This window comes from Phacochoerus africanus, chromosome 8 (genome assembly GCF_016906955.1).
Source record: "Phacochoerus africanus isolate WHEZ1 chromosome 8, ROS_Pafr_v1, whole genome shotgun sequence".
Taxonomy (NCBI): Eukaryota; Metazoa; Chordata; class Mammalia; order Artiodactyla; family Suidae; genus Phacochoerus; species Phacochoerus africanus.
In genome coordinates this window covers 169,314,023-169,334,971 of record NC_062551.1, presented here as the reverse complement: position 1 = coordinate 169,334,971, position 20,949 = coordinate 169,314,023, and the positions used below count along the sequence as shown (strand labels likewise).

Sequence of the window (20,949 nt, the reverse complement as noted above, 5' to 3'; positions counted from 1 at the left end):
AATGCTGCGACACTTTTCAGAGCTGCCCAAGGGCTACAACTCTGCTTCCTACCTGTCTGAACCAACGGCGGGGGTAAAACTTAGCAACTGCTTTCAGTAGCAGAGAACACCCCAAGGAGGCGAAGAAGGAAGGGCGCTTCTCAGAGACGTTGGGAGAACGCCTGCTGCCAAAACTCAAAGGGAGTCTGGAGTCTGGAGTCGTGTCCTTCCCACAGTCTGTGCTGGGCACCTGAGCTGAGAGGCCCAAGGGCTCCTACCTCACGTTTTGCTGGTCTAAGGAAACACTCCTCGCCTCCCACCTACTACAGATGTTAAGAATCAATTACCTGCTTGAAGCAATGGACAGGCGCTGGGACTGAACATGTTTCTTTTAGGTATCTGTCCCAGGTAAAATGACCTGTAAAGAAAATAGAAAGCTCTATCACAGTCAACTTCCTAAAACACGCTCTGAGGATGTAATCTACACTAAACATTAGGCTACTTTCAGACTCATGTGGAGCATAAGAAAACTTATTTTGTCCAGGAGTATTAAGGGGACGAATCTAGGTGACCTAAATGGGCTATTTTATTTTTTTAATTTGTCTTTTTCAGCCACGCCCACTGCATACAGAGGTTGCAGAGGCCCAGGGACTGAACCTGCACCGCAGCAGTGACAAGGCCTCATCCGTAACCTGCTGAGCACCAGGGAACGCCCTGAGTGGATTACTTTAGATCAGTATTTCAAAACCATGGTCCGGGAGGTCTTGCTGTGGTGCAGTGGGAGAAGAGTCCAACTACAGTGACTCAGGCCACGGTGCAGGTGTGGGTTTGATCCCCAGCCCAGAGCGGTGGGTTAGTAGGATCCAGCTTTGCTGCAGCTGTGGCGCAGGTCCCATCTGCGGCTTGGATTCCACCCCTGGCCCGGGAACTTCCACCCGCCACGAGTGCAGTCATTAAAACAAAACAAAAACATGGTCTAAGATGACCTGGGGTGTCTTCCTGGGAGTCCCTAAAGTGACCCAAAATGCTAGAGCAAAATCCACCAGTCTCTCGGAGAGTGTCCAGGAGGCTCAGGGGACCGAACAGAATAGGCAGAGAGTGCCCTCTGAACAATCTGACCCCTCTGAACAATCTGACTGCTGTAAAGGTCCCTTGTCGCCATCCAATGACAGCTTTTAGCATCCAAAGCGGCAGAATCCCGCCATCTCAGCTCAGGAAGAATAAAGGAGAGATTATTTTGAGGTACGGGGTAAGAGGAGTTGCTGAGGGCAGGAAAAGCCAGAATGAGTAAGATTATACTTGAATCCCCGCTCTTAAAAACTGTTTCCCCTTCACCCACCCTAACCCACTCCTATCCCTGCCACTGCTGCACTGCTCTGAGGTGCAAAACGACGAAGACCCGGTCATTTTAAAAAAGTAGACCCTCGGTAGCATTTCCGATGACAGGACCTAATGGTAAGTTGGGAAATGTACGGAATCTTTTAGCCTCTTAAAGCAGCCTTAGAGCCTCTCAAACTTGAAGAACGCTGTGCTGGAGAAACAGTCTTTAAGGCGCCACTGAGCTGGGGTCAGGGAAAACATTGTAAGGGACAGGCTGTTGAAATACGTATCTTGGAGACCACCACCGAGTTCTTTATTAAAGATTAAATCAATTACCAGTCTCCCCTGATACCCACCTAGAGGGGACCCCATGACGGAGCGGGGAAGTCCCAGAGCCTCTCACGAGCTAAAACGCTGTAGCAAACCAGCATTTCTTGACGTGTCCTCTGCAGTGGGGCAGCACAGGCCCCTTTGGCCATGCAAAAAACACTAGATGCTGGGAATAAAAACGAGTCACTGAATGATGACAGCTAAGTCACTCCAGAGATGATGCCAAGACTTCACACTTTATTGACTTCATAGCTCCCGTTCTAAACCTGGCTCCTTTCCCATTATCCCTCACTGAGACACAGAGACCTGGCTAGAAATCAGCCAGTTCTGAACTATTTCATGAACTGGCCAATGACTAATCATTTTGAACAGACAGCCCATAAGGTAAACGAGATGGGCAGTTCCTGGAGCCAAGATTTAAAGAGCTTATCAGAATTTAATCCATGTAGTTGAGACGGCTCTAAAGCAGAGATTGAATACTTTCATCACTATGTGCTGTTGAAAAAAGAAAACGTGAAATTTGTTATCATTCCATTTCATGGCTAGAGAATTAAGTCAAATAGTAAGTCTTTGAAGTGACGCGACTGGAACTCGTGCCCTCGGGCACCTGCAGCAGCACCACCACTAAACCTTCTGTGGAAGTAGGCGTGTCCTGCATCGCTCGCCTCCAATAAAGAAGCCACCAGCCACACGCGACTACGCAACACCTGCCACGTGGCTAATGTGAGTGAGGAATTAAATTGCAAGTGTTGTTTAATTTTAATTAGTTTCAGCGGAAGTACCTCCATGTGTACAAGGCGGTGAAGGCCCAGGGCTTTAGTCAGTCCTGGGGAATCGCTTAGGTCAGTTTAGGTGCCGAGCCGCAGCAGCCGAGAAACCCCGGCTTTAAGGGCCACAGCCGCCTCGGGTGCCGGGACCCTGAAGGCGTTCATTTCGGTTCTCCACACCACACCTACCAACCCCAGCAACCCCCTTGTGCCACACAGGTAAGAAACCTCACCCCTTCCACCGTTTAGGGAACACCCCATTACCAACTGAAGGAGAAGGACACGCTTTGTTAACAGCGGTTCACCCACTGAGAGGGCTGCCACACCTAGATTAGTTTGTTTCCTAAATCCGACTGCTTAGGTTATCTTAGCTTAGTCCCTTATTGTCAGGTAAACTGCAAAACAAGTTAATTTTATTGACTCAATCAGAACGTTTGAGTAACGACTGAAAGGCCCATAATGAAGCCAAAAACCATGTCTACCACACCTCCAAGCACTAAAGGATTCCAAAAGAAATAGGGCAGGTTAGATACAGACCCATCTCCAGTACAGGTCAGGGGCTGGCAAACCTTCTGTAAAGGATCAGACAGTAAAAATGTCACACGTTGTGGGCCGTTCCGCCTCTGGCACAAATCCTCAACTTGCACATTATAGCATGAAAACAGCCACAGACAATATTTAAATGAATGAGCATGGCTGTGTTCTGCTAAAACCTGACTTATAAAACCTGGCAGCGGGCTACATTTGGCCCCCAAATCGCAGTGTGCCAACCCCTGGTATAGAATATTGATTCTCAAACGCTACTTACCATCAAAATCTCCTAAATAGTTTTTCTCATTTCTTTAGACACCGTTCTAAGCTCCATCTTCAGGGGCTCTCATTCAGCAGTCTCTGACAGCGGTCTAAGAATCTGTATTTTCAAAGGCCCCTAGGTAATACTGGTTAACCTCTGTCTAGAAACTCCCAGTGTAACTGAAAGAATATGATCCTGAGAGTCAGAAGATACTGGTTGGAGTCTTATTTCTGTAACTGTCTCGAATGAACCACATAATCCTTCCAAGCATCAGCTGACTCATCTGAAAGACAGAGACAGTATCTCCCAAGATTGTAAGCACACTCACTCACTCATTCAATAAATGTTTATTAAACTCCTTCTAAGGACGAAAGCACTGTGCTAAGTGTTCGGGAGCAAGACAGACGAGGCTCCGAGATTCACCGGGCCTGCGGTTTACAGACAAGCAAAGGGTGACACGATGGTCTGGCCCAATCTGACCCGCTGGAGTCAATGAGGTAGCACAGGTCACCTTGAGAATGCAGAACAGGGAAACCGAATCCACACCTGGGTCAAGGATTACTGTGAACATGAACAGTATAATATAATATCTTCTAAGTTATAGAGTAATTTCAGTTATTCGTTCAACTGATAAGCAACAAATCCAATCACAGTCTTTCAACCAGAAATTCAACTTCAAGATGACTGTTGGCAAAGGGTCCCACTGTTTATATGTATCATAATTTACATACCTTCACAGCAGTACTAGTTAAATAGCACCGATGGTTTTTAAGTGTTTTCTAATTTTTGATGCATATCTTTGTGTACATAGCTTCAACATCTTTAAGACTGTGTCCTTGGAGCAAATTCCTAAGAGTGGGATTACCGGTCAAAGAGTATGCATATTCTGTATTTTGATACAACATAATTCCTACCAATAGTGCATGAGAGTATATTTCTTACATCCTCACTAAAACTTTTAACCATTTCTATAATTGTGATAAATATTATCAGTGAAAAAACAAAATGCTCTTATACATTTACTTGTAATTCTCTGATTACTAATACAGTTGAAGATCTTTTAAGCCTTATTAGTTTATATTCTATTTTTGCCATTTTTCACTGAGGTATTCTTTTGTTTCCTCACAGATTCTAAGAGTTTTTTGTCGATTGAAGATATATTAGTTCCTTATCATATATGTTGAAGACACTTGTCTGATAGGATTTGCCCTTAGGTTTCTCAGTCTTGTCTTTTATGACTTCTTGATTTTGTATCATGCTTTCCTCACTTCAATATTATAAAAACAGTAACCCATGTTTTCTTCCAGGATTTCCCAGGTTTCATTTTTTTACACTTAGATGTGTGATCTATTTGGAATTTATTTTGTGAGAAATGAGGCAAAGATGTAGCTTCCCTTCTCCCTCTCATTCAAAGTGCTTCAACATCGTTTATGGCGCAAGTCATCTTCTCCCCACCGATTTGAACTGTCTCCTTGATTATGTATTAATTTCTTATATACACTTAGATCTGTTCTAGACTCTGCTTTCTATTCCTTTCATCAGCACTCTATTCCAGCACCAGGAGCACTTCGTTTCATGTAATTTCACGATCAATTTAAATAGATCCAGTCCTTTTTTTCTTTCATAACCCTTAACCCTACATTTTCTTGGCACTTTCAAATGATTACTAATTTGCGGCAGAGCCAGCACTTAGTAAAACCCAGTTATTCTAAAATATTCAAAGCTATGTTTATGAGATACACAGTAGTTCATTCTCAAAATTGTCCATAGGCCTTCTAGAGCAATAGCTTGTTGCTTTTTAGTGGATCATCTAAAAATAAAATGCCAAGCCAAAAAAAAGAATTTCTGACTTTACCTGTCTTCCCCGAACGAGCCCCACCACTTCCCTACAACACCTTATGGATGAACCTTCACTTCCAACGCTTCGCATCACATCATAATTATTTATACAAGCGTTTTGTGGATAGAGGGTGTCCTTTATGAATTTTTAAAACCTGCACTGTTTAACCCAGTGCCTGAAACTTAAGAGAGGCGTCATCAAGTTTAGCGAATGAAAAGTGAGTGAACGGAAAGCAGCAAGCTCGTAAGAGTCCTACACCTTTCTGCGTTACCACAATCACACCTAGGACCCTCAGTGTAGTTCTGGGAACTACGCTTTAAGAAGGACAGAACCAAGCGAAGCCCGAAGGGTGGCCTCGTAAAGAGAAACACAGAGAAGCACAACCATGTCACACGAGGCCAGCTGAAGGAATAAACAACATTTAGCATGAATAAGAGAGCAAAGTCTGAGAGCCATTTTCTTCAGCCACCTGCGCAGGAAACATTTGCAGCGTGTGTCTGCGCCTGTGCTGGAGACGGAGTCACGATCAAAACACTGCTCTTGCCCTCACGGGGCTTCCGTCTACCGAGGAACAGGGCCGAAAGGGCCAACCGCAGCCAACTGCGACAAGTGCCGCGCTCGGAGACGGTGTTTGCGGAAGGACCCCGGAGGAAGGGACCGCTGAGCTTCGAAGCTGAGACGCAAAAGACAAGCAGGGAGTCGGCCAAGGAGAGGGGCGTATTCTTTGGTTGTTGCTTCAGACAAAAAGGAGGAGCACGTACGAAGGCCCAGAAGTGAGAAAGAGCAGTTCTAAAACCCGGATCTTCTGGGATGGCTACTGTGCAAACAAAGAATAGTTCAAAAGAGAAGTTGTGGACAAAAGCTGTGTTCAGGACTCAGAGAATCTCGTACACTACAGGAAGGGTTCAGGGACGGAGTCGCTCTGTCTGCAGTGTGAAGAACAGACTGGGGACGGCTAAGCTGGAGGCAGGAGACTACAGCTAGGAAGCTTTTCTAATAATCTAGGTAAAAGTAACAGTGGCAGGGAAAAGGCAGTCCTTAGAGCTGCTTTCAAATAACTAGAGGCTTGTGAGTGGAAAAACTGGCTAAACCTGTACCATCTGGCCCTAGAAGTAATAGGTATGACGAACAGAAGTGACAAAGAAACAGATTTTGGCCCAATAAATATTTGTGTAAATATGAAGCGAGTTGCTTGGGAAGATCGTAAGTCCCCACAACGCTGGGAAGTTCAAGAGATACATTTTGTAAGAAACACAAAATGTTGGATTTTGAAATGCTGGACCAAGTCTGATGATTTCAGGGCCTTTCCAAACTCTGAGATTCTAAAAACTTATTGAATTAAAAAAAAATGCATGCACCCCTATGCTCGTTGCAGCACTGTTCACAATAGGCAAGACATGGAAACGACCTAGATGTCTCTCAGCAGAGGACTGGATTAAGATGTGGTACATATATGCAATGGACTACTACTCAGCCATCAAAAGGCAAACTAATGCCACGTGCAGCAACATGGATGGAACTAGAGATTCTCATACTAAGTGACGGAAGCCAGAACACGAGACAAACACCATATGATTATCGCTTAACTCGTGGATTCTCAAGTATGGGACAGACGACCCTATATCTACAACAACAGAAACAAACCACAGCCAAGGAGAGCAGATCTGTGGTTCCCAGGGTAGGGTGGGGGAGAGCGGGATGGAAAGAGAGTCCGGGGGTTTTGGATGCAACCTGTTACATTTGGAATAGAGGGGCAATGGGGCCCTACTGTGCAGCACAGGAACCGTGTGTGATTGGATCACTTTGCTGTACAACAGAAACTGAAGAAACACTGTAAATCAACTATATTTTAATTAAAAAATTTACTGACTTTTCTTTCAATTTGGTCTTTGCGGCTGCTTTCTATGCTTGATGAAGAAAAGGAAATACGCAAAATTAATTTATCAGAGGCTATACCTGGCAGTGCTACCTCTACTCCCATTAGGGAAAACATGCGCCCAAATTTTAACATCGCCTTATATACGTTATGTTAAACTGAGTATCCGGTTTTCACAATTCCCTGTTAACAAAATAGGTTATTCACAACATACCTTTAAGTGTCACTGAACTAGAATTGTTATCATTCGTACAACCAAGAAACCCCAATACCCAGCAGCTGCGGCTAAGGGCCTTCTGACGGCCACACGGCATTCAGTATTTCCCTAGTCGTTAGAACCCAAAAGGTAGGTTTTAGTCTCATTTTAAAGATGAAGAAATAGGCTCAGAAAGATTAAGTCATTTTCCTGAAGCCACAAATTTGGCAGGTGGGGAATGAGACTTTGAACCAAGACCTCTCTGATTCTCATGTCCGTGCTTTTCTTGACACACTACCTTAGAAAGCCTGAGGAAAGTTTCAAGGAAGAATAAAAAGGGCTCGTCATTGATTACTTATCAAGCGTCAGGCCCTTGACCTGCATTACTTCATTTCATTCATTCCTTTAGCTCATACTCATAGACTGCTTCACTTCAAAGAACGCCGCACGATTTGCCTTAAAGTCTGAGGGTGGCTGCTGAACAGTGGAAACAGCAATCCTCCAGCGGAGACGTGTTTGAGCGTTCTGAAGATGTTTTCACATCCACCTGCTCATGCCATCTTCTTAACAACCCTGGGACGCAGGCCGCCTGGGATCATCACCCCATTTACAAGTGAGAAAACCCAGGACTGGTGTCGCGAAGTTACTAAGTGGCAAAACCGGCTTTCAAAGAATCCGGGAGTTCTGACTCCTCGTCCAGGGTTCTCCTACTGCGTGTTACCTTCTTCGTCAGTGGGCCGTGAAAGTAAGTGGAAGAAAAGGAAAGGAAAGGGGGGAGATAGAAAATGGTAACACTAAGGCTGAACACAGCAAGTCACAGCAACAAAATACATAAAAATACTTCAACAAGACTTGATAATGTTACCGGAATAGTCATCTTTAAGGAACACGTTGGATTTTTATGAGGCTAAGACTGACACTCATGTCAGACCCCTGAAGACTGACTGAGAAATACTAGCAGTTTCGTTTCTGAAATCCCAGGCCTGAAGCACACTATGCAGGGATGAAAAGAAAACGCAATGTCAGTCTGACTCTTGTTATTTGGTATTTTAATAGTTCAGTTTTTATTTAGTTAAACATTTAGGTTTAACTTCCGTCCAGTGTATCTAAGCAATAATCTCTCTTGGGAAGATCCCACCCAATTCTGATGTACAGACAGTGGGGGTTTGCTGTAGTTCTGGATTTAGTGGATGAGAATCCCTGATTCTCAAGGAGTTTGGCTCCAGTTTGGCTCAGTTCCCATTCCTCCTTGTGCCCCGTGTAATTAACCCCGCCCCGCCCTCCCCCTTTTCATCAGCTTGGTCCGTGGCCTCTGGATAAGGGGTCCAACTCGACAGCAAAGACGAATGGCATATGGGCTCCTCGGGCAGACAAAAGCACAGGGTCCACGAGCTCACGAGACAGAGACGCATGGAATGGATTCCCTGTCTAGTTGCAATATGATCCCTGGCTTAGTAACTCCCCATATTTAACCGAAACACACGAAAAATGTCTTACCTAGCTCCAGGATGTCAGTAGCTTCTACTAAAAAAAAAAGAAAAAAAAGTCACACACAGCATAAGTCATCGTGACAAACATAACAAAATGAACAACAGCAAAGTTCTGGGGTAAAATGAGGGCTTAAGAATTGCAGTTCCACTCTCGCATTTTAAAAGATACTGAGTTTCTTACGAGCAGTTGAGGAAGTACCCACCAATTCTGCTTTATTCTCAAGCCCAAGCTCTAAAACTATGGAAACCCAGAGGGGCTAAATAACTGTGCCTAAAGCTGTGAAGCTAATTTGGGATTGTCTGAATGCAGAATCTAAATTTCCTAATTTCTGGCTCAAAACAAAGCACATTGCTTTTGACAGATACCGCTACAAATCATATCTGCTCATGGCTTAGCCAGTGAGTTCTTTTCATATTCAGATGTCTAAAAACAAAGGTTTTACGGTGCGAGGTGTCAGACTGAACTCTTCCATGCCACCCAGAGGCTCTTCCTTACCTCGGTCTTGGAGTGTGGACTCTGACAGGTGGCCGCATCTGCGATTCCTAACATCGCCCCGGTCTAGCACTGCAGGGAGAGGGGGGAGAGTCACGAGGAAAGAAACACCAGATTCCTTACATCGCCAACTTAACAGTACCCAGCAGAGCTTCTGATAAAAGCATCCACTTCTGAGATTCTGGTCTAAGGAAATAATCCAAAATACCAAAAGAAGAGGTTTTCTTTAAAAAGCTGCAGTACTGTTTATAATAATGAAAAAACTGGGGCAAAAAGGCATCTAAATATTCAAAATAGAAGACTGATTAAGAAAAAATAAATGCACATACTTTCTCTTTCCTCACACTCCAAATATTCCCTCCCTCGCCTTCCCTCTCATGTGAATTCAACATCCGCTAAGGAAATGCACGTGAGGGGCGGTCCTCTCCCACGTGCCACTCACTTCGGGATGCCTCAGACTCGACCTTGTTTGCTGCGATAAGCCCAGTGCATCGTCTAACAGCAGGTGCTCAGTTAACACTTGGTGAATGGGAGTTCCCGGCGTGGCTCAGTGGTTAACAAATCCGACTAGGAACCATGAGGTTGTGGGTTCGATCCCTGGCCTCACTCAGTGGGTTAAGGAACCGGTGCTGCCAGGAGCTGTGGTGTAGGTCACAGACGCGGCTCAGATCCCGTGTTGCTGTGGCTGTGGTGTAGGCCAGTGGCTGCAGCTCCGATTTGACCCCTACCCTGGGAACCTCCATGTGCCGCAGGAGTGCCCCAAGAAACGGAAAAAAAAAAAATTTTGGTGAATAAATGAATGTACTTATTTATCATTCTTCCTGATGTTTCTCCAGTTGCTGTGGGTGAAGCGTCTCTGTTCTTAACCAGTAAACACATCCTCCATTTTTGCTTCAGACCCCATTTCCTCTCATCCTCTTAGTGACTTAGCAAATATTTCCTTTCATTTGCATCCGTATTCTAACTGTTCCACCAACTCATCGAAACAAACACACACAACACCCAAACTGGTGTTCTCTTGTGGCGCAGCAGGTTCAGGATGCAGTGTGATCACTGCAGCGGCTCGGGTCTGATCCCTGGCCCAGGGACTTCCACAAGCCACGGGTGCTGCAAAAAAGAAAACCAACGACAACAAACCCCCAAACAAACACACCGTCCCCAATTCTCTCCTCAGTCCACACATGTGCTTCCTGCCCCACCTTTCCATTTCTCTGCGCTCCTTCACGGAAAGACTTATTTTAAGTGTTGCTGTAGTCACTGCCTCCCCACTTCCTCACATTATCTCCTCATTCAAATAGGGATTTCCCTGCTCGCCACTCCACTGAGATGCTTTCAAAGCCATCTTTCCAGCAATGGTCTCCTCTCGGAATCCCCCACTCACACATACGACCACCTTTAGGCCGTCTCTACTTGGTTATCAATCAGATCTTTCTTTTTCTTGCTTGCTTTTTAGAGCAGCACCCGCTGCATATATATGCTTCCAAACAAACTGAAATATTTTGTTCGAGTTCTTTGAAAAACGTCCTTGGTAATGTGATAGGGATTGCGCTGAATCCATAGATTGCCTTGGGTAGTATAGTCATTTTGATAATACTGACTCTTCCAATCCAGAGCATGGTATGTCTTTCCATCTGTTTGTGTCACCTTTGATTTCTTTCATCAGTGTCGTAGTTTTCAGAGTACAGGTCTTTTGTCTCTTTAGGTAGGTTTACTCCTAGGTATTTTATTCTTTTGGATGCGATGGTGAACGGGATTGCTTCCCTAATTTCTTTCTGATCTCCCATTGTTAGTATTTAGAGATGCAGTCAATCTCTGTGCATTAATTTTGTATCCTGCGACTTTGCCAAATTCATGGACGAGCTCTAACAGTTTTCTGGTAGAGTCTTTAGGATTCCCCAGGTATAGTATCATGTCATCTGCAAAGAGTGATAGTTTTACTTCTTCCTTTCCAATTTGGATTCCTTTTTTCTCTTTTACTTCTCTGATTGCTGTGGCTAGGACTTCCAAAACTGTGTTGAATAGGCGTGGCAAGAGTGGACATCCTTGTCTTGTTCCTGATCTCAGTGGGAGTCCCTTCAGCTTTTCACCATTGAGAATGATGTTCGCTCTGGGTTTGTCACATATGGCCTTTATTATGTTGAGACAGGTTCCCTCTATGCCCACTTTCTATAGGGTTTTTATCAGAATGGGTGTTGGACTTTGTCAAAGGCTTTTTCAGCATCTATTGAGAGGATCATATGGTTTTTATTCCTCAGTTTGTTAATGTGGTGTATCACACTGATGGATTTGCGGATATTGAAGAATCCTTGTATCTCTGGGATAAATCCCACTTGAGCATGACGTACAATCCTTTTAATGTACCGTTGGATGTGGTTTGCTAGTATTTTGTTGAGGATTTTTGCATCTACATTCATCAGTGAAATTGGCCTGTAGTTTTCTTTTTTTGTGGTATCTTTGTCTGGTTTTGGCATCAGGGTGATGGTAGCCTCATAGAATGAGTTTGGGAGTGTCCCTTCCTCTGCGATTTTTTAGAACAGTTTCAGAAAAATAGCTGTTAGCTCTTCTCTACATGTTTGATAGAATTTGCCTGTGAAGCCGTCTGATCCTGGACTTTTATTTGTTGGAAGTTTTTAAATCACAGTTTCAATTTCAGTTCTTGGGATGGGTCCGTTCATCTTTACTATTTCATCTTGGTTCAGTCTTGGAAGATGGTACTTTCCTAAGAGTTTGTCCATTTCTTCTAGGTTTTCCGTTTTATTGGTGTATAGTTGCATATAGTAGTCTCTTATGATCCTTTGTGTTTCTGTGATGTCCGTTGTTGCATCTCCTTTTTCATTTCTAACTTTGTTGATTTGAGTCCTCTCTCTTTTTTTCTTGATGAGTCTGGCTGGGGGTTTATCAGTTTTGTTGATCTTTTCAAAGAACCAGCTGTTCGTTTCGTTGATCTTTTCTACGGTTTTTCTTCGTTTCTATTTCATTGATTTCTGCTCTGATCTTTATGATTCCTTTCCTTCTACTAACTTTAGGTCTTGTCTGTTCTCTCTCCAGTTGCTTTAGATGTAAGGTTAGGTTGTTTATTTGAGCTTTTTCTTGTTTTCTGAGGTAGGCTTGTATTGCTATGAACTTTCCTCTTAGAATGGCTTTTGCTGCATCCCAAAGGTTTTGGAGTGTTGTATTATCTTTGTTGTCATTGCTTCTAGACATTTTTTAATTTCCTCTTTGATTTCTTCAGCAATCCATTAGTTTCAGTTGTATGGTAGCATGTTGTTTAGTCTAAACATGTTTGTGTTTCTTTGCAGTTCTTTTCTTGTGGCTGATTTCCAGTCATATAGTGTTGTGGTCAGAAAGATGCTTGATATGATTTCAAACTTCTTAAAGTTACTGAGGCTTGACTTGTAGCCCAGAGTGTGATCAATCTTAGAGAATGTTCCACGTGCACTTGAGAACAATGTGTATTCTGCTGCTTTTGGATGGAATGTCCTATAAACATCTATTAAGTCCATCTGGTCTAATGCTTCATTCAGGTCCTGGGTTTCCTTACTGATTTTTTGTCTGGATGATTTGTCTACTGCTGTTAAGTGGGGTGTTAAGGTCCCCCACTATTACTGTGTTATTGTTGATTCCTCCTTTTAAGGTTGTCAGCAGTTGCCTTATGTATTGTGGGGATCCTGTGTTGGGTGCATAGATATTTATAACTGTTATATCTTCTTCTTGGATCAATCCTTTGATCATTATGTAATGTCCTTCCTTGTCTCTTAAAATAGTCTTCAAGTTAAGGTCTATTTTGTCTGATATGAGTATTGCTACTCCAGCTTTCTTATGATTCCCGTTTGCATGGAATACTTTCTTCCATCCTCTCACTTTCAATTTTTATGTGTCCCCAGAAGAGAACCAGGTCTCTTGACAATAGCATATATATGGGTCTTGTTTTTGTATCCATTCAGCCAGTCTGTGTCTTTTGGTTGGGGCATTTAGTCCATTAACATTTAAGGTAATTATTGATATGTATGTTCTTATGGCCATTTTATTAACTGTTTCAGATTTGTTTTTGTTGCTCTTTTTTTATTCTCTTCTCTCTTGTTCTCTCGTCATGTGGTTTAATGACTATCTTTAGTGTTGTATTTGAGTTGATTTTTCTTATTTGTTTGTGTATCAATTGTAGATTTTTTCCTGTTGTGGCACAGCAGAAACGAATCTAACTAGGAACCATGAGGTTGTAGATTCAATCCCTGCCCTTACTCAGTGGGTTAAGGGTCTGGTGTTGCCATGAGCTGTGGTGTAGGTCGCAGACACAGCTTGGATCTGATGTTGCTGTGGCTGTAGGGTAGGCTGGCAGCTGTAGCTCCAATTGGACCCCTAGCTTAGGAACCTCCTAAGAGGTTCCTCCTAACCTAACCTAAAGAGACGAAAGACTTGTACTCTGAAAACTATGACAATGATGAAAGAAATCAAAGATGACACAAACAGATGGAAAGACATACCATGCTCTTGGATTGGAAAAGTCAATATTATCAAAATGACTATACTACCCAAGGCAATCTATAGATTCGATGCAATCCCTATCACATTACCAAGGACATTTTTCAAAGAACTTGAACAAAATACTTCAAAATTTGTTTGGAAGTACAAAAGACCCAGAACAGCCAAAGATATCCTGAAAAAGAAAAATGGAGCTGGAGGAATCAGGCTACCTGACTTCAGACTATAATACGAAGCTGCAGTCATCAAAACTGTATGGTACTGTCACAAAGACAAAAATATAGATCAGTGGAACAGGATAGAAAACTCAGAATTAAACCCGCACACCTACAGTCAACTAATCTATGATAAAGGAGGCAAGAATATACAATGGAGAAAAGACAGCCTGTTCAATAAGTGGTGATGGGAAAACTGGACAGCCACACATAAAAGAATGAAATTAGAACAGTCCCTAACACCATACACAAAAATAAACTCAAAATGGATTAAAGACATAAATATAAGACTAGATACTATAAAACTCTTAGAGGAAAAACAGGCCAAAACACTCTCTGACATAAATGACAGCAACATCTTCTCAGAGCCACCTCTTAGAGTAATGACAATAAAAACAAAAATAAACAAATGGGACTTAATTAAACTTAAAAGTTTCTGCACAGCATAGGAAACCCTAAACAAAATGAAAAGACAACCGACAGAACTGGAGAAAATCTTTGCAAATGAATCGACTGACAAGGGATTAATCTCCCAAATTTATAAACACCTCCTATCACTCAATACCAAAAAAAAAAAAAAACCAAACAATCCCATCAAAAAATGGGCAGAAGATCTAAACAGACAATTTTCCAAAGAAGACATACAAATGTCCAAAAAACACATGAAAAGATGTTCAACATCATTCACTATTAGAGAAATGCAAACCAAAACCACTGGGGTACCACCTTATACCAGCCAGAATAGCCATCATCAAAAAGTCTACAAACAGTAAGTGCTAGAGAGGGTGAGGAGAAAAAGGAACCCTAGTACACTGTTGGTGGGATTGTAAATTGGTGCAACCACTGTGGAAAATATACGGAGATTCCTCAGAAAACTAAAAATAGAACTATAATTTGATCCAGCAATCCCACTCCTGGGCATCTATCCAGAGAAAACTATGACTTGAAAAGACACATGTACTCCAGTGTTCATTGCAGCACTATTTACAATAGCCAAGACATGGAAACAACTTAAATGTCCATCGACAGAGGAGTGGATCAAGAAGATGTGGTACATACACACCAGGGAGTATTACTCAGCCATTAAAAGGAAAGAAAGAACGGCATTTTAGCAACATGGATGGACCTAGAAATTATCATGCTAAGTGAAGTCAGTCAGACAATGAGACAGCAACATCAAATGCTGTCACTGACATGTGGAATCTGAAAAAAGGACACAATGAACTTCTTTGCAGAACAGATACTGACTCACAGATTTTGAAGGACTTATGGTTTCCAAATGAGACAGGTTGGGGGTGGGGGGATGCACTGAGGGCTTGGGATGGAAATGCTATAAAATTTGGTTGTGATGATTGTTGTACATTTATAAATGTAATAAAATTCATTAAGTAATTAAAAAAATAAAGCAATATTTAGGAGTTCCCTTTGTGGCTCTGCAGTAACAAACCCAACCAGTATTCATGAGAATGCAGGTTTGATCCATGGTCCTGTTCAGCGGGTAAAGGATCCGGCAGTGTGGAAGCTGCGGTGTAGGTTGCAGACACAGCTCAGATGCCACATTGCGTGGTGTAGGCTGGCGGCTACAGCTCTGACTTGGCCCTTAGCCTGGGAACTTCCATATGCCACAGGTGTGGCCTTAAAAAGACAAAAAATAAAATAAAATAAAAGCAACCAATGCAATTAAAAAAAAAAAAAAAGCTACTCTAGTAAAGGGGAAAAGTGAAAGGCAGACTCAGGGGTAAAAGGCGAAATGAACAAGATGATTAGCAAACTGCACTGGGCACAAAGGAACCCAGTAAGTTCCAAAAAGACAATGAAAAAGAAACTTCTGAGAAGGAATATGTGAAATTCCTGGCACAAACTAGTGGAACCTGTAATGTCATACCCAAACGAGAAAAGGGGACTTTACAAAATGCTTAATTTTTAAATATCACCATGAGTTACTCAGTGAATTACATAATCTTCCATTTCAACACCTAAAGGAACAGAATACAGCATCTGACAGAATTCTACACATTAAAAGGAGTTAACAGCTTGTAAAAATTTTCAAAGCATTATAAGAGTGGCTATGTTTTTAGAGTATTTTATGACATTAGCTACTATTTTTAAATGACCAGTTTTATTTTATTCCTTTCCTGAGGCAGTATATTTCTTCTCTAGCAGCGTCATCCCGGTTAAATCAGAAGTCTGGACTGCTCTTTAATTGTTCCCTCGTGCCCCCCAAATCCAATAGGTTATCAAATTCTGTCAGCTCTGCGTCTAAAATGGCCATTTCCCCCGCTCCTATACTGAGTTTAAGATTCGTTCTCTCTCACCTTGACCAATGAAAACAGTTACTTAATTTCGGCTTCTGATTTCACCCCCTTCCAATCTATACTTTAGCATTAATTTTCTAAAACGCAGATCAGGAAGTTCCTGGGTGGGGCAGCAAGTTAAGGATCTAGCATTGTCCCTGCAGCGGCTCAGGTCGCTGCTGTGGCACAGCTTCAACCCCCGGCCTGGGAACTTCCATGTGCCGTGGGTGTGGCAAAAAAAAAAATCAGCTAAAACTTGTCACTATCTTATTTAAAATCTTCAAAGATCAAGGCATAAAAGGCAATCAAACATAATTAACATGCCATATTCTTTCATCTCTTTGGACTTTCCTCACCTTCTCTATTTGGGAGATTCCTATTTATTCCCCATGGTCCAGGATAAACACTGCCCTGTAACGGTGCTCTGGTAATACCGCCAAGTGGATCTCTATCTCCTATGTCCACGCCTGTCACAGAGGGTCAGAGCAAAATACTACCAGGCTGGTCAGTATTCTTGGGGCTTGGCACAGAGCAAGCCCTCCAAAAGAGTTTGTCTTTTTGCCAAGCTCAGAAACAGTTATGCAATGAGAGAGAAATTGTACATATTAAGAAGTCAATGTTTATTTATTTTTAATTTTTTTTTTTTATGGCCGCACGTGTGGCATATGGAATTTCCCAGGCTAGGGGTTGAATCGGAGCTGCAGCTGAGGACTATGCCACAGCCGCAGCAACACTGGTTCAGAGCCACATCTGCGGCCCATGCCACAGCCTGCAGCAATGCAGATTCTTAACCTGCTGAGAGAGGCCAGGGATTGAACCTGCATCCTCACAGAGACAATGTCAGGTCCTTAAACCACCAAGCCACAATGGGAACTCCAAGAAGTCAATTTTTAAATGTATGTGTTCACCAAAACGACTTTAACATAGAGGTTGCTACTTTAATATAAAATACACCATGGCTAGATATCAATTATTCAGTGAAGAATTACTAAAAATAAATTATCTAAAACTGCAGATCACAGAAAAGTCATTTATATGATTTTATTATACACACACACACACACACACACATATGTATTTCCGCTATAGATTTACTATTTCAATCACGCTTCACCTAGGCTAATATGCAAAAATGAATTTGCTATCATTTAATGGGTAGGAGTTTCAGTTTTGTAAGACGAAAGAAGTTCTAGACAGGGATGGTGGTAACGGCTGTACTACAACGTGAATGCACTTAATGCCACTGAACTGAACACTTTAAAATGGCTAAACGGTAAATTTTATGTTATGTATATTTCCACGATGTTTAAAGTTAGCTAAGAAAACAAACTTGCATTTCTGGGATGGCAAAAGGCTCAGAGGTTGCCGAATTCATCCCTTTCCTGATTCCACTAATATCTACCATTACCATAGACCAGCCCCAGCACAGCATTTTCACACATAGCATCTCAGATGTTACCAATATTTTTTTACAGGTGAAGAATTCTGGGGTTCAGAAAGTTTAACAGTGCCATGGAGAGAAAGGGTTGGTTATGCAACAGTAATGAAAGATATGCAATAATAGTCTACGAAGAAAGTAAATCTGCAAATAAAACAATGAATTAATGTCCTGAATCCTGCTCATGTAGGTTTATTAATTCAATAAGCATTTATCATCTGTATTTGTCAGGCACCATTCTAGGCACCGGGGATGCATCACTGAACAAAAGTAAAAACTGCTGCTGTAGTAGAGGGTACATTCTACCGAGGCGCTTACCAGGGATTTCACAAACTGTGACTTTTTTTTGACGGGAGGTATTTGAAAAGCACTCATTTCAGGGAAGCAGATGCCAGAAAGAAACTCTAGCAATGAGAATTATCCTGTGGAGGATGGGTTCTTCATTCCCTACAGGGTACAAGCAGAAAGGCTGGCGGACCCCTTATCACCAAAGAAGCTGAAACTCTTCCAAGCTGAGAGGGAATTCACAGGTCAGAGTTAACCAGGCAAACGACCAAGATATCCTGGGATTCTGTTTCACTAAGCAGCAAGCAGCATTATGGGGGCTGAGATGGTAACAATATATTCGCATCTTACACGTGTGTGAGCACACGTGTAAGTCCTCACTATGAACTACTTACTAATATGGATTATGTCTTCTTCTCCTTTGTATCTCATGTGGCTGTCAGTGAAATGAATGGCTGACTGCAATGTCACAGATCTTAAAAGCGAATTGCTTCCTATTACATCTTGTTCAATGACATTTAAAGTTCACTTTCGATTTACTATTTTTTAAAAATAATGCTATAAAGCCTTTGTTATGTGCAGACTGAAATTATTCATTCACTCCCTAAACAAACATTCGTTGACTGCGCATGGGTTCTAGCCCTACGACAGGGAAATGAGGAATTCAAAATCGAACAGGGTACCCTCCCTCAGTCTAGAAGAGGGAGAAGCACATGAGTAAGTACGATCAGGTATTAATAGGTGCTGTATTAAAAGGAAGTGTGGGGACTCAGAAGGCAAGGTGAGGGGAAAAGCTGGTTCTGCCTAGAGGGCCTGGGTGAGAAATGGAGACTTTATGGAAAGGATGACACTTGAGTTGCGCCTTGGGGATCAGGGCTAAGGGAAGAAGAAAAGCAGTCCACAGAGAAGGAATAACATAAAGAAAGAAGTGATGCCATGAAGCATTACGCTAGACCTGCTCCGCACAGTATGGTAGCCGTTAGCTGGATGCAGCTACGAGCACTTGAAATGTGGCTAGTGTCACTGAGGAAGTGAATTTAATTTTTATTAAGTTAAGTTCAAAAACGGACATTTGGTGCGTGACTGGCAGAAATTTTTAAGTGTGTTTGAAACAAAACTGAGTATGAGAATCTACCTTTCCAGCGATATATATTTTGAAATCTAACTACAGATCAAGTATTTCTGATAAAACGTAGTGTCTGAATTGAGATGTACATAACTGTAAAAATACACCAGACTCTGAAAACTGAGTATGAAAAAAGGAACACAGAATAGCAGCTCATTATGTATTTTTATGTGGGTTACACGTCAAAATAGTATTTCAGATACTAGATTACATGAAATATATTGTTATAATTAAGTCCCCTCTTTTTTAATATTTTGGATGTGGCTACTAGAAAAATCTAAATGACATATGTGACTTACACTGTATTTCTGTTGGACGGTGCCATGGTGGACAACTGCAGTCCACGTGGCTGCAGCACAAAGCAGGGAACGAGTGTGATAGGAGAAGTGAAATGTGGTCACTGGTAGGGGCTATGTGTTTTTACTGTATCCAAGGAATCAGGTTTACAAGTGAGGAGAGGCCAGTGGGCGAGAAGCAGAGGTGAGGGTGGACGAGAGACCACATGCTGATGCCCACGAGGCCTTGGTTCTGAAGCTCCATCACAGCCTTGCTTTTCACGTGGCTTGGCGGTTCCACCTGCTTGGTAATTAAAAGAGGTCTAACTATTTCAGATGCAGAGGTGGAAGAAAAGGCTCTAGAGAAAGTACAATGTTTAGTGTCAAGTGCAAGAGTAAGCCTGGCTTAATCTCAACCTACCTTAGTAAAAATCAAGCAAGATAAAAGAAATAGTAAACCAGAAAACTGTGCTTAAACCAAGAGAGATCTCTGACGAAGTCCTCGGTGTCTAAAAAGACTCACATTTTATTTAGAACCTAAACTAAAGATCTCTAAAGATCTCTGACGAAGTCCTCGGTGTCTAAAAAGACTCACATTTTATTTAGAACCTAAACTCTGACATTTACAAGGTAGTTTTCAATTAAATTTAACTAATCCCATTAAAAACGTCACTATTAAAACGGCAAGAATGCGAACCTTCCAGAAACGACTGAAACTTTAACGACACTTAAGAAAGAGAAAGTGTCTATCACGGTGCCTAACGCAGAAAACAAATTCCTTAAAAGGTAACTTTCCCTTTCCTTTCGCAGTAATAATCTCCTGTGGCTGGACTGTTACAGAAATATTTTGGGGTATTTAAAAAGCAAAATGTGGCTGTCCAGGTTTCCCAATAATTCTTGCTGAAAAGCCTGTCTTTTTCCCATCTTGTGTTCTTGCCTCCCTTGTCGAAGATTAATTGACCGCAGGTGTCTGGGTTTATTTCTGGGTTCTCTATGCTGTTCCATTGGTCTGAATGTCTGTTTTGATACCAGTACCACACTGTCTTGATGAATGTGGCTTTGTAATATTGCCTGAAGTCTGGGAGAGTTATGTCTCCTGCTTGCTTTTTGTTTCTCAGAATTGCTTTGGCAATTTTGGGTCTTTCCTGGTTCCATATAAATTTTTGGATTGTTTGTCCTAGTTCTGTGAAAAATGTCATGGGTAATTTGATAGGGATTGCACTGAATCTCTAGATTACTTTGGGTAGTATGGCCATTTTTACAATATTAATTTTTCCAACCCAGGAGCATGGAATATCTTTCCGTTTCTTTACGTCTTCTTTGATTTCCTTGATTAATGTTTTATAGTTCTCGGCATAGAAGTCCTTTACCTCCTTGGTCAGGTGTATTCCCAGGTATTCGATTTTTTGGAGTGACATTTTAAAGGGTATTGCATTTTTGTATTCCTTTTCTAATATTTCATTGTTAGTATACAGAAATGCAACTGACTTCGGAATGTTAATCTTATAGCCTGCTACTTTGCTGAATTTGTTGATGAGTTCAAGGAATTTTGGGGTTGAGTCCTTAGGGTTTTCTATATATAGTATCATGTCATCTGCATGCAGTGAGAGTTTTACCTCTTCTCATCCTATTTGGATGCCTTTGATTTCTTTTGTTTGTCTGATGGGGCTGGGCTAGGGCTTCCAGGACCATGTTGAATCACAGTGGCGAGAGAGGACAGCCGTGCCTTGTTCCGCATTTTGGTGGGAAGGCT

General features: G+C 42.1%; 1 protein-coding gene across 1 annotated transcript in view; it reads right to left on the bottom strand.

Moving 5' to 3' along the window:
• SCMH1 (Scm polycomb group protein homolog 1) overlaps positions 1-20,949 on the bottom strand; it is a 190,374-nt gene that overhangs the window by 125,282 nt on the left and 44,143 nt on the right. The window contains 5 exon segments of the mRNA XM_047789532.1: positions 327-397; positions 1,656-1,679; positions 1,682-1,795; positions 8,599-8,625; positions 9,088-9,156. Coding sequence (XP_047645488.1) covers positions 327-397; positions 1,656-1,679; positions 1,682-1,778 — 192 coding nt within the window. The 5' untranslated portion in view covers positions 1,779-1,795; positions 8,599-8,625; positions 9,088-9,156.